We start from the raw sequence: 14,376 nt of genomic DNA on the forward strand, positions 1-14,376 counted from the left end.
AGTATATATAGTGGATAACTGCATGCTGGATCATAGGTCATATCAAAATCTTGGGAAAGAATCTGTGAGAGATTTTGGTTGTAAAATGTAGTCAGTTAATGCTTTTTTGTGTGTTAACACTTAAGTTATTAAAATTTAAGCTGCATTACTGTACAACAATGCAAACTTAAATGGACTCCGGGGAATGGTAGAGGACAGGAAGGCCTGGAGGATCATTGTCCATGGGGTCGCGATGGGTCGGACACGACTTCGCACATAACAAACAAAAAAAACTGTACAACAAACTTAGTGTGCCTCTCTTGAAAACTGAAGCTGTTTTGTATTCTCCTTTAGGTCGGGTAGGAACTCCTCATTTTATGGCCCCAGAAGTTGTGAAAAGAGAACCTTATGGAAAACCTGTAGATGTGTGGGGCTGCGGAGTGATCCTTTTTATTCTGCTTAGTGGTTGTTTGCCTTTTTATGGAACAAAGGAAAGGTTATTTGAAGGCATTATCAAAGGAAAGTATAAGGTAAGTGGTAATATACATGTCTGTATCTCTGAAGTAAAAACTGTTGTAGTTCTATAATTTTTTTGTTGAAAATAACTTTGTGTGTGAAAGCAATGATGATGCTGATTCAGTTTTTTTGGGAATGTCCTTCCGCCTCTTGTGGCGCAGAGTGGTAAGGCAGCAGTCTGAAAGCTTTGCCCATGAGGCTGGGAGTTCAATCCCAGCAGCCGGCTCAAGGTCGACTCAGCCTTCCATCCTTCCGAGGTCGGTAAAATGAGTACCCAGCTTGCTGGGGGGTAAACGGTAATGACTGGGGAAGGCACTGGCAAACCACCCCGTATTGAGTCTGCCATGAAAACGCTAGAAGGCGTCACCCCAAGGGTCGGACATGACCCGGTGCTTGCACAGGGGATACCTTTACCTTTACCTTACTGTTGCTAGCAGTTAAACTATAGTGTATATAATTAGTAACACACCCAAAGAAAAACCTGCATCCCTAAGAACAGTTTCTCACACTTGAACAGGCACAAAGCTCATCAATGTGAATGCACAGATGACTGCTCAAAGAGCAACAGTTACAGATGAGCAACCTGTTTTGAGTCCTGCTGGATCAAATAAAAATGCAGAATTCTGCGGTAGATAGAAATTGTAGTACGGTTTGCACCAGACATATATTTCTCTGTGTAATCTAGCCCCATCAGAAGCTCCCTGGTGATACAGACAAAGATGGCAGTTATGGGGCTGAGACAAAAAAAAATGGTACCAATATGCGTGGAACATTTAGAAATGTACACTTTCTTGTCTGCACGAGGAGCAAGTCTCTTTGACCATGATTTTTCCAAGAAGTCCAATATTAGGAAAGATCATGTCAAAGTAGGAAAATCTAGAGAGTGGAAACTTTGGGGATGAAGTCATATATATCCAGCAAGAAGAACCTGTTCCAGCTTGGATAGTAAAGTGGTACAAAATGGTACTGTGGAAGCAATTGGAGTCAAGCTTTTCACCTACTTCAAATGAGAAAACTTTATAGGAGATTTTTCAGTGCACCTTGAAATGTCTAATTTTTCCATTGGAATTTTTTAAAAACCTGTTAAGAAAAAATTATATGGAACTATCCATATCCCCACCCCCAGCTTTTTCTTTTTCCCCTGGTCCAATATGGTGCAGAGGTCTGAGGTTTCAGGGGCAGATTAAAAACCTTATGGAGGTGCAAAATAGAATTGAAATAGGTAGCTCAAATATGGCTTAAGAAAGGAAACTGAGTATGTTAATAATGGCAAGAGTACATTATAGCAAAAAGATTCACTGATGAGATATTCTGCTGTTTTAATTCTTCATGGTCTCTGTGTATTAGATAGATGGGTTTTGTGCCTGTGCAGAATTTGATCTCAGAAATTTCTAAAATTGCAATAAAAATGCAAAAACCCCTTTTCCCTCAGTGCATGCCCAAAGTGTATGTCATGCCTCTCCAGATCAGTTCCTTTTCTCCCACTATACACATCTTCAGGAACTTTTTCTTAATACTGAGCTGCTATCTTTGGATTTTTTTTAAACCTTTTAGAGACCTTTTTATCTGGAGCCATGTCCTTTTTTCTTCCCTCCTTTGTCTATGGGGGGAAATTACATCTCTTAAAAAATGCCAGGACTATTAAGGGAAACTATCATTGTCATATGTCAGGATTGTTGCCTCCTCTGCCTTGGAGAGCTTATAACATAGACATAGAGGCCTATACTAGCGATCCCCAACCTGTGGACTGCGGACCACATGTGGTCCTTCGACTAACTGGAGGTGGGCCCTGAAGGACGCCTTCTCCCCCCCCCCCCGGCCCTTTACTTCATCCCCCCAGCCCTTTACAACACACTTCATTGTTGTGGCGTGTCTGTATCTTATTTTGAAGGGATGTTTAAACATTACCATAGTGATCAGAGAGCGCTAGAGCACTGGTTGAGAGTAGAGGAGTAAACTCCCCCCCCCCACCGGGCCTCAGTAAAAGGCGTTGAGTGGTCCCCGGTGAGTGGTCCCCGGCATTGAGTGGTCCCCGGTGATAAAAAGGTTGGGGACCACTGGCCTATAGCATCTTAAAATTTACAAAGCAAGTCAGGTACCACAGGCACTCCTGCTTCCAGCTTCTCCTGTGAGAACAAGCATTGTTGATAGTGAAATAGGCCCTGAGCATCACTTCAAAATGAGCCAAATCCCCAGTATCACAACCCTGTACAAAACAGATATTGATACAGAACACCATGGCAACATCAGAATCTTTGAATTCAGTATCAGATTCCACACTGTCCCAGAACTCACCACTGCCCTTATTGTGTTAAATAAGCAAATCTCTGCTCAAAGAAAAGGAAAAAGAAGAGGCAAAAGCAGCTGGCAGTATTACTGCGATCTCCAGCTTCTGTTCAGCCTCTTGTGCCTAGCTCTGATTCTACACACAGCCCTGTACAGATGTCACTTGATTTTTAAACCATACCTTATTGAACCTGAGTCACTCTTGGAGGCCATCAAAGATAAGTTTTTCCTTATGCAGATGCCCTCGACAAGCCATCACTCCCTCTCTTGAGGGCCAACGTGAACGGTCACTGGTATAGAGGAATTACATGTAGTGTATTTAATATTAGTAGACCCCTACAAATTTGAATTTATGAGACCAGTTTGGGATTGAATTACACACCCAAGGTATTATAGAGACTAAGTTATATTCAAGTTATATTCAACAACCAAAAAACATTATTGGAGGATTGAGTTATTACAATATTGAGATTTAGAATTCACTGATGAAGAAATCGAAAATGGACATATATCTGGAATTCCGTTTTGAATATTGTGAATTTGGTTTGAACATTAATTCACTTCACCATCACCAGCTTGAGACTTTTTTCTTCTACTGTAATACGGCTGAATTGTTGAATTGTTTTATACAACTGGGCTGTAAAATTACCTTGTTTCCTTGAGAATGGAACAATTCCCCCAAGGCAGGATGTGAGTAGGAAAGTAGGCAGATAGGCAGAAATCATACCAGAAGTAAATGCAGTCCAGAGTGTGGGAAGGAGGGAAATGGCAGAGAAGACCCCCCCCTCAAAAAAAAAAAAAAAAGAAACAGCTCCAAAAGAAAAGCCTCAAGGAAGGAACAATTCATAAAGGCTTAACAACTACAACACGAAGTGGGAATGTGAAATAAAATGAATTAAAAATAAGGGAGATGACCAAAGAAACAAAAGTAGACAGCAGGAAGACCCCCATGTGAAATATGAGAAGAATCCCAATTTCCTTTCACGTTTCACAGCAAACCACCCCTAAAAAAAAATGGCCAAAAGACCCAGAGTACAGCAAAGACCCTTTGACCTAGAATGAGTGCAGTTCTCCCCACACAGACATAAAAGCAAAGCCTTTAATTCAACTTGATTGCTAAAGACCTGACTCGCCATTTGTGACTCGAACAAAGGACATGTGTGCTTCTATCAGACAAATGGAATTGGAGTGAATGAAAACTCTGATATTGGCAGGCATCAGTGCCCATCAAGCTTTGGAGGGTCCCTAGTAGTGCTTCCAAGGCTAGAAATCACCTTCCCACTGTTGTCTAGCAGTTTTGCACTGGGTTTCTGGGTTGATTTCATTTTCCTGAGCCATGTCCAAAAGCTCAGAGATTTATTTAGCGATTGCGTGCTCTCCAAACAATGTGTCCGAAGACGCCATTCAGCCTGAATTTTGGCTCGTCATATAGTTTGTGCCCATCCCTATCAGTCCTTTTTGGATATGTCAACAGTGGTTCTCCAGGGTCCAGGTTCTCTCAAGAGCAATATGTCCATCTACCAAAGGTCTTCATCCTCCTCTCACAACCACTTATGTCAGAAATCAAGGGATGAACTCTCTCACCTCCCATATGAGAATTTCTTCCTTAGCTGTGTTCCTCAATCAGCATTATGCTATGGCCATTTCTTCTACTTGACCACTTATAGATAATAAAACCATTTTCTCTCATCCTGTCAGCAATTAGTCCAGCTTAGTCCCCCCCCCCAATTCACTAACCCAGTGGTCCGCAACCTTTTTCAGGTTGCTGACCGGGGGGGGGGGCAATCCGGGTGCCACGCATGCGTGGCAGCCCATGCGCAAACACGCATGCACGGCACTTTCCCGCATCCGCAAAAGTGCTGCGCATGCGCGTTTGCGGCCCCCACTGGGTGCAAACATGCATGTGTGGACCTGCCGCGCGTGCGCGTTCGCACCGGCAGCCGTGCTTCTCTTCCCCCCCCCCTCCTGCAGATAGAAGCTTGCTGGGCCGCAAGCTAATCTGCCGCTTTGGCCTGGGAAGTTTCTCACTGCGGGGGGGGGGGCGGGGAGAGGGAGCTGCAGCCCGCTGCCGGGCCGCAGCCCAGTAGTTGGGGACCACTGCACAAACCTATCTCACAGTTGGACCTGCAAATAGTTTGGCCCTAGTTGGCCCTGCAAATAGTTTGGCCTTTCCCAACTAGAAATTGTTTCAAATGATGACGGCTTGTAATTTACATCTTCCCTCCTTCAAGATGGCTTTCTTCTACCAGCACCTACATTCACCTTCAGGTAGACAAACTTGCTAGTCTTCATTTATCAGTGTGATGCACAGAGACCACTTGAAGAGCAATTGTTACTGGTAAGCAACCTGCCTTTTCTAGAGGAACTGATCTCTGTAGTCTGGAAATCAGTTGTGATTTCAGAGCTCTAGATATTAGACAATTCTGGATAGTAGACACACTTTCACATTGTTCGGTCACAAAACTCTGCATTGGATCCAACGGAAAATTTACTCTGAAAAGAGGCCAATTTTCAATAATACACATATACATACACACAAGCAGCATTTAGAACAGAGTTTTTGCTGCAGTGTGTAGGCGGGGATGAGGAAGTTGGCTTCATTGATGGATATCACTTCCATCAAAAAAGATTTTTTTAATGGGTTTCAAGCTCCTGACTCCTCCCTCGCCCTTCTGTTTTAAAGAAAAGCTATCCTTGTAAGAGAATAAGACAAAAATAAGACATGGCAGGGGGAGTGCTCAACCCTTTCCGCACCAAATGGTTCTTCTGTCCAAATCCCTTCCCACAAGCAGCATTTTATTCCATGGAATTTTTCATGTTTAGTTTTGGAAACTTTGGAAACATGTTTGAGGATTAAGGAGGTTTCTGATGGTATCAGAAAAGTCAGTTGCTTCTTGGCCAGAGCAAGAACCAAACTGGTAGAAGTTTGGTTGAGCATTTTCCAGTCCTAGCAATAGTATTTGTAGAAGGCTCTGCGTAACTTCTTAAACTTTAATGAGTGCTAAAAATGTAACTCTAGCTATTTTCTGTTTCTTCAGTGCATTCTAGGAAATTGGTCCAATTGCATTCTAGTATTCTTTTTTTTTTACCACCTAGATGAATCCCAGGCAGTGGAGCCATATCTCTGAAAGTGCCAAAGATCTGGTACGACGCATGCTTATGCTGGACCCAGCAGAAAGAATAACAGTTTACGAGGCACTCAACCACCCTTGGCTGAAGGTAAGTAGTGGCCAAGTACCAATATAAATACATAAACTATTAATGGACTCCACAAATAAAGCAAAGACATGCAGTCCCCCTCCCCAAAAAGATCACAACCACTGCCAAGCACAACAGCAGCAATAAATTAAAATGGGCTTTAAATGATCCCGAAGCAGTAAATACCAGAAATTTCATAAGAAAGAATCTTCCACTAAAATAGCACAAACCAGCGATAAAATAAGAGCCAAAAATGGTGTAAACTAATGGTTCCCAAACCAGAGCTCTGCGCCAGCATGCGGGCGCTGGTTCCCGCACCACAGCTCTGGCTGCTTCAGGCTCAACTGGCTGCTTTGGCAGCCGAAGCGCACAAGCCTAGGGAGTTATCTAAAGGAGAAAGACTCCTGGATCAGCATCACACACACACACACACACAAACACCACCCATAATCAGTGGAGGACTGAGTAACTGGGCTGTGTCAGTTCTTTCAAGGCAACTGTTTTGCCTTCGCATGCCAGGTCCTGCCCTGCGAGAAAATCATGCTGGGTGGTGGCCTTTTATGGACCTGGCATTGCACAAAAACAATGTTGGAGAAAGGTTATCTTTCCTAACCCAACTAAGTTCAGATTTTGGGATGGAATGAATAATAAAAGGAGTGCAAACATTCCCATATTTCCCACCGTTTCGTTTAGACCATCTTCACCCACTGTCATACTTCCCACGTCCCCCAATGGTGAAGATCCCCAGCCCATTAGTGCTAGTCGCTGCAACAAGGCAGTGGAATCTTTTTTCAGTTTCCTCCTCTTAGAAAACTGCAAGGTAATGCTTCAAACCTGGAAACTTTGAACAGTAAGTCCTACAAGGAGCTATACATACACTCAGTTGTAATTCAAGTGTACTTCTGAGTCTGACTCTGAGGAGGAGAGGGAATAATTCATTTAAAAAATATCCTTTTTAGTGCACAGCATTCAAGGGGGCTTTGGATTTTTTTCTAATTTTCAGATCACAAAATCATTGATAAATTATCTTTCTAGTTTGTATGCTTTTTCTTCAGGTTTCTTTAAGGTTTATTACTAGTGATGATGATGTGTACGTGGATACACTTACCGTATCTGCCGGCGTATAAAATGACCCCCCAACATTTCCACTCAAAATATAGAATTTATTATATACTCGACATATAAGACTACCCCCTCTTCCGCACACCTTCCACACACCAAATAAAATGTAAAAGAGCATCAGAAGGGGGGGGGGGGGGAGAGAGATAGAGAGACAGCCATAAAAAAAGAAAAGAAAGCAAGAAATTATGCTTGGATTAGTAATTACCTCCCCCCCAAAAAAGGCGAGAGGAGAGGGGTAACTCTCTCTCTCTCGCAAGCTGAGGCTGCTTTTGTGCACAGCGGTACCTTTGTGCATTGAACTGAAACAGCTTCCTCTGCTTATTTAACTGCAAACAAAGAGGGAGCGAGCAAGCGAGCGGAGGGCAGAGCAAGGAGTAGCGTTCCCTGCGCACCAAGCTTTCAGGCCACACCACCGAGCTGGCCGCGTTTGCTCTTCCTTAATCGGGGCCGCTTCAGAACACCAGAAACCGTGAAAGGGAAAGGGAGGGGGAGCAGAAGCTGGCACCTCCCCCCCCCATCCTCCTCCTTCTCCACTCCTTCGCCACTCGCTCGCCTGGCCAGCCCTTCAGGAGCTCTCTCTCTCCCCTTCCCGCTTCAGAGTCTTATGTGGGAGGGAGGGCCCGTCACTGCCGTGGCAAGGTGGGGCATGCATGCAGGCACAGGTTTGGCGGGCCCAGCGAGTTCCGAGCCGGGAGGAGTTCACAAGACAGTAGCAGAGTTGGTGAGCCCAGTCGGGAGGGGGGCCGCCTCCGCCTCAGCATCCCTTAATTCTGGTCACCTTACACTATGGGTACTGGGTGAGCATCGGGAGGCCACTATGGGCAGCTATATCCCAACTGAAGTGCACCCAGCTTTTAGGACGACCCCCCCCCCCACTTGGAGGCATGTTTTTCAGGGGGGGAAAGTTGTCTTATACGCTGGAAAATACGGTAAGATAAAATAAACTGGGGAGGGAAGTGTACCATTTTCCCCAGATATTACAGCTGATTACCATAACCAGGAAATGGATGTTTTGAGGAATAATGGGTCGAATGTGGAACTGTGGTGACCGCCATCTGGATTGTTTTTATTTGTTCTTATCTGTTTTATGATATTGTATGGGGTATATGTTTTTACTGTATTGTGAGCCACCACAAGCCAACTTGTCTGGGAATAGCAGGATACAAATTTAAATAAATTAATAAATAAACTAACTGTTTTGGATCAGCTCACAGATTTCAGAAATGACCCAGTAAACCTCCAAATACTAGGCCTAGCAAAAAATGCTTCTCTCTGAATATAGGCAGTTTTTCTGGTGACAAGAACCAAGAGGGTGTAGGGAAGATGGTGTATCAAACAGCTGTCTCTGCCTTTACATTTTGTGGTGTTTAAGTGTCATCAAGTTGCTTCTGACTAGTAGAGGTATTGTGTTTTTTTGTCAGTGAGTCATATCTTCTCACAATGTAACCAAACTATAATAGCCTCCATTTAGTAATTTTAGCTTCTAGGGAGAGTTCAGGCTTGATTTGATCTAGAACCCACTTGTTCACCTTCATGATGGTCCATGGTATCCATAAACATTTCCCACAACAGCACATACTGAATGAATCAACTTTCTTCCTGTCAATTTTAAACTTTATTTTCTGTGAGAGTAGACAAGATGGAGATGCTGCCAAACAGCTGTTTGGTGAGTCCAGCTTCTTCTCTCATCCTCCCTGCTCTTGCTGCCTTGGGGGATGGGGATGAGGACAGCAATTGCTCAGATAGTCCTGAATTTTCAAGACCCAAAAAAGTACCAGGAAATAAAAATCCTGGAAGTTTAGGACACTGAAAACATGCCCTCTCCAAATACAGATCTAAACATTTTTGAATCAATATATCAATATTAAAAATAAGTAAGCTTTTAGGTTTTTAATATTAAATGTTTTAGCTAATTGAATTGCTGAAATTATGCACAAAATTTAACATTTCCATTATTTATTGATAGGAACGTGATCGCTATGCATACAAGATTCACCTTCCAGAAACTGTGGAACAGCTGAGGAAATTCAATGCAAGAAGAAAATTGAAGGTAAAAGAGCAACAGGCCAACTGTTCCTGTTAGTAGTTTGCATCTGCATGAAAATCTTTCCAAAATCTCCTTTTTTGGTATGCATATTATTTCAGTGTTCCAGATATGGCGATAAAGCAGAACAACCTCTCTATTTGTAGCCAGAATGGCCTAAATAATAGTTCTTTCTTGTTTCCATGGCTGCAGGCCTGTCAAGAGCTGATGTATTATCTTTGCTGTCTGTGTGTATTCCCACATATAGTGTTTGCCAGTGTACAAAGCTTAGGGTCTAGGCTTCAAATATTCCAGAACTCTAGCCAAACTTTTTGCTCCTCCCCCCAAAAAGATTCTTGTAATGGTAATGCGCCATTTGTCAGTTAACACATTTCAAGTAAAAATGTTGATAGAATCCCCAGGCAATAAAACCTCAATAAAAAGAGAAATTGAAAATGGGATATTATAGGGAGAATGCCATTTTACTGCTGCCTTATACATTTGAGAATTCAAATTACAAAGCCTGTGTGGCTCAGAATTGATTTGTTCATATGTAGGAGCATGCATCTCTCCTCTTGAACTCCTGCAGATGTTCACTACAGTGTTCCTTATAGAAATGATCCATCTAATACAGGCTTATTTATATTTTTGAAAATGTGTTAAACATTTATCAAGTGATATGACCATATGTGATGCTGACCCACCCCCACCCAAAATGGCTTATTATTATTAGTAGTATTAGTATTATTATTATGTTTATTACCCACCACTCCCATGTAGGCTTGTGGCAGGTTACAGATGTCCAGTTAAAATCCCCATTAAAACGGACAAATGGACAAAAATACTGATACAGTATCTGGAGGGGTTGGGAAGGGGAGGAACACCAAATGGATATGTATGATCATGCAACGTCTGGGGTTTCCTGAAGCTTGAATGTTTCGGTGGTTAACAGTGGTAAAACAGTTAAGAAAGGCTGACCTGATAGAACAGCAAATCATTAGGCATGTCATGATGGCAATTGGGGTTCTAAGGCCAATGCTAGATTAGTTGTTCTATACAAAGTCTCCAGAAAGGGCTGGTCTTTTGGAACTACATTACATATCTTTTGTTTCGTCCCTAAGGGATTGCATTCCTCTTCTACATTATTCCAAGCCAGGGTTTTCCAGAATGAAATATAAATCTTCAGCTTTCATATTTCTGCCCCCCCCCCCATAGAAAGTGTCATCTGTGTCATTAGATTTAACAAATACTACTGTGCTGCCCTAGCCGGACGAAGTCCAAAGGAGAACCGAAGGAGTTGTCGTTTATCTTTACCAAGGTCAAGCCTTCCCATCTGTGGAGCATTCAATCACGTAGTCTAGTCGTGTGAAGTAAGGGTCAAGCCAGGAATCAGTCAAACAGAGCTTCGCCGAAGCTTTGGTGAGCAGGAAACCAGTCAAGGCAACAGGTGGACATGTGCACAAGGTTGTATCCACACTGAGAAGCACTTCTGCTGTGCTTAAGAACAAGCTGAGCTGTCACACCAAGTGGCTGCACCTGGCACTCAGCTTTCCTCCGATGAATGAGCCCCACCTGAGCCCCACCTAGCCTGTTGCTGTAGTCTAAGTCGAGCACTTTGCCTGCGTGTTGCCAGCGTTGTCCTCCTGCATTCCCTCCTGCGCTCTGGAGATGAGTCTGGGCTGTTCAGGGGTGTTGTTGCAGGCTGAGGTAATGCTGGTGCGGAGGGCATGGTGCTTGTCTGGCTGGGACCTGGTTGTGGCTCCCTATCGGGACTTGCCTCTCTAAGCAGCACCCTCCTGCTTTGCTCCAGCTCCTCCACTTCTTCCTCCAAGGGAGCTGGCGGAATGAGCTCAGGCAGTGGTGCAGAGGCACCCTCTGGAGACGGGGCCATGACAACTACCCCTTTTGTTGTACTCCCAACAAAAAGTTGCGACATACCTTCACAAATATGCTATAGACCCATGTCCCTGAATCTCAACATAATCTAGCGTTCTGCACCTACTATTTTATGATATTTAAATTAGGACATAAATCTGCAGTCCACTCTAATTTTTATGAAACCCAAAGGATTCTGTATAACTGTTTTTTGTGGCTTTCCTGGGCTGTGTGGTCATGGTCTGGTAGTTTTAGTCCCTGATGTTTCACCAGTAACTTTTGGTTGTCATCTTCGGAAGTAGGACATGGCAAGATGGAATCTCTCTGTGCCAAAGTATAGAGTGAGGACAGCAGTTACTACTAGCTGGCCCTGCCCAGGCAGTGTACTGTACGTGGCCGTCATCAGAGGTAACACCAGTGGAGTGGTGAAATAACACCAGCAGGAGATAGCAGGGTTGGAATGGGAGACCGGGAGAAGGAAACATGACCTCTGAGCATGTGACAGGCTGCAGGCCAAAAAGGACCTCTGGGAAATATGAGATGGGCCTTAGCCCTGAAGAGGAGGGGTTAAGAGAGGGAAATGGCAGTCTTAGAGGGGAAATGGCAGGCTGGAGAAAGCAGAGAGGACAACAGCCATTGACTTCGGATGCATTCAGTCCAGGGAAGTCCTGTCCCAGGTATTCTGCCTGAACACAGCTATGGAAAACGAGAGGATGTGGATGCTGCACTTTGTGAGCAGCTTGAGAAAATATCCAAACGGCAGGACCTTGTCAGGACCTTGTCAGGACCTTGTCATCATGGGTGACTTCAATTTCCCAGATGTGTGCTGGGAAACTAACTCTGCGAAGCGTCCTCAGTCATGCAAATTTCTGACCTGCCTGGCTGACAATTTCATTTATCAAATGGTAGATGAACCCACAAGAGGTTCAGCCATACTGGACTTAATACTGACCAACAGGCAAGAGTTGGTGGATGAGGTGAAGGAGGTGGGGACCCTAGGGGGAAGTGACCATGTCCTCATAGAATTCCTTTTGAGATGGGGAGCCAAGGAAGCTTGTAGCCAGACGCGGATGTTGGATTTTCGTAGGGCAAACTTTAATAAACTCAGAGACATGATGAGTGTCATACCATGGACGAGAATGCTGGAAGGGAAGGGAGCATGTGAAGGGTGGGCGCTACTCAAACAAGAGCTATTGCATGCTCAATCAATGACTATTCCAGAAATACGAAAACACTGCAGGAGCTCTAAGAAGCCTATTTGGATGAACAGAGAACTTCAAGAGGAACTAAGAAAGAAAAGGAAAATGTTCAGGAAATGGAAGGAAGGACAGAGCTCTAAAGAAGAGTACCTACAGGTCACTAGGCACTGTAGATCAATCATCAGAAAGGCCAAAGCTGAGAGTGAGCTAAGATTGGCCAGGGAAGCCCATTGTAACAAGAAAAGATTTTTCAGTTATGTGAGGAGCAAACGTAAAGTCAAGGAGGCAATAGGCCCACTGTTGGGTGCAGATGGACAAACTCTAACGAAAGATGCAGAGAAAGCAGAAAGGCTTAGTGCCTATTTTACATCAGTTTTTTCCCACAGGTCAAAGTGTTTAGGCACATCTAGAGATGGCTGTAGCCAAAGGATAGTGTCTGGGTGGCAGGTTAACATGGATAGAGAGGTTGTCGAGAGGCATTTAGCTGCACTGGATGAGTTCAAATCCCCTGGTCCAGATGAAATGCACCCGAGAGTACTCAAAGAACTTTCCAGAGAACTTGCACAGCCCTTGTCCATCATCTTTGGAACCTCTTTAAGGACTGGAGATGCCCCGGAGGACTGGAAAAGAGCAAACGTTATTCCGATCTACAAAAAAGGGAGGAAGGATGACCCAGGAAACTACAGACCAGTGAGTCTGACCTCTGTTGTGGGGAAGATAATGGAGCAGATATTAAAGGGAGCGATCTGCAAACATCTGGAGGACAATTTGGTGATCCAAGGAAGTCAGCATGGATTTGTCTCCAACAGGTCCTGCCAGACCAACCTAGTTTCTTTTTTTGACCAAGTAACAGGTTTGCTGGATCGGGGAAATTCGGTTGATGTCATTTACTTGGATTTTAGTAAAGCTTTTGACAAGGTTCCCCATGATGTTCTGATGGATAAGCTGAAGGACTGCAATCTGGATTTTCAGATAGTTAGGTGGATAGGGAATTGGTTAGAGAACCGCACTCAAAGAGTTGTTGTCAATGGTGTTTCATCAGACTGGAGAGAGGTGAGTAGCGGGGTACCTCAGGGCTCGGTGCTCGGCCCGGTACTTTTTAACATATTTATTAATGATCTAGATGAGGGGGTGGAGGGACTACTCATCAAGTTTGCAGATGACACCAAATTGGGAGGACTGGCAAATACTCCGGAAGATAGAGACAGAGTTCAACGAGATCTGAACACAATGGAAAAATGGGCAAATGAGAACAAGATGCAATTCAATAAAGATAAGTGTAAAGTTCTGCATCTGGGTCAGAAAAATGAAAAGCATGCCTACTGGATGGGGGATACGCTTCTAGGTAGCACTGTATGTGAATGAGACCTTGGGGTACTTGTGGATTGTAAACTAAACATGAGCAGGCAGTGTGATGCAGCGGTAAAAAAGGCAAATGCCATTTTGGGCTGTATCAACAGAGGCATCACATCAAAATCACAAGATGTCATAGTCCCATTGTATACGGCACTGGTCAGACCACACCTGGAGTACTGTGTGCAGTTCTGGAGGCCTCACTTCAAGAAGGACGTAGATAAAATTGAAAGGGTACAGAGGAGAGCGACGAAGATGATCTGGGGCCAAGGGACCAAGCCCTATGAAGATAGGTTGAGGGACTTGGGAATGTTCAGCCTGGAGAAAAGGAGGTTGAGAGGGGACATGATAGCCCTCTTTAAGTATTTGAAAGGTTGTCACTTGGAGGAGGGCAGGATGCTGTTTCTGCTGGCTGCAGAGGAGAGGACACGCAGTAATGGGTTTAAACTTCAAGTACAACGATATAGGCTAGATATCAGGAAAAAGTTTTTCACAGTCAGAGTAGTTCAGCAGTGGAATAGGCTGCCTAAGGAGGTGGTGAGCTCCCCCTCACTGGAAGTCTTCAAGCAAAGGTTGGATACACACTTTTCTTGGATGCTTTAGGATGCTTAGGGCTAATCCTGCGTTGAGCAGGGGGTTGGACTAGATGGCCTGTATGGCCCCTTCCAACTCTATGATTCTATGATTCTATGAAAAGGGAGCCAGGTCTTGTCTTCAGAGGCTGGAGAGAGAAAGAACCAGGGTGAGGGAATACTCTCCATTGGTACGACATTACTCACATACTCTCTGGAAAAGGAGCAGCTGGAACACCTCCCCCCCCCCCCT

At 44.2% G+C, this 14,376-nt stretch overlaps 1 protein-coding gene across 15 annotated transcripts in view; it reads left to right on the forward strand.

Annotated features, from left to right (window-relative positions):
- The window catches only part of CASK (calcium/calmodulin dependent serine protein kinase), a 210,761-nt gene that overhangs the window by 101,058 nt on the left and 95,327 nt on the right, over positions 1-14,376 (forward strand). For all 15 annotated transcript variants that reach the window (XM_077342888.1, XM_077342876.1, XM_077342884.1 and 12 more), the window contains exons 7-9: positions 334-509; positions 5,878-6,000; positions 9,068-9,151. In XM_077342888.1, coding sequence (XP_077199003.1) covers positions 334-509; positions 5,878-6,000; positions 9,068-9,151 — 383 coding nt within the window. The remainder of the gene's footprint in view (positions 1-333; positions 510-5,877; positions 6,001-9,067; positions 9,152-14,376) is intronic.

The sequence above is a fragment of the Paroedura picta genome, chromosome 6, assembly GCF_049243985.1.
Source record: "Paroedura picta isolate Pp20150507F chromosome 6, Ppicta_v3.0, whole genome shotgun sequence".
Lineage (NCBI taxonomy): Eukaryota > Metazoa > Chordata > Lepidosauria > Squamata > Gekkonidae > Paroedura > Paroedura picta.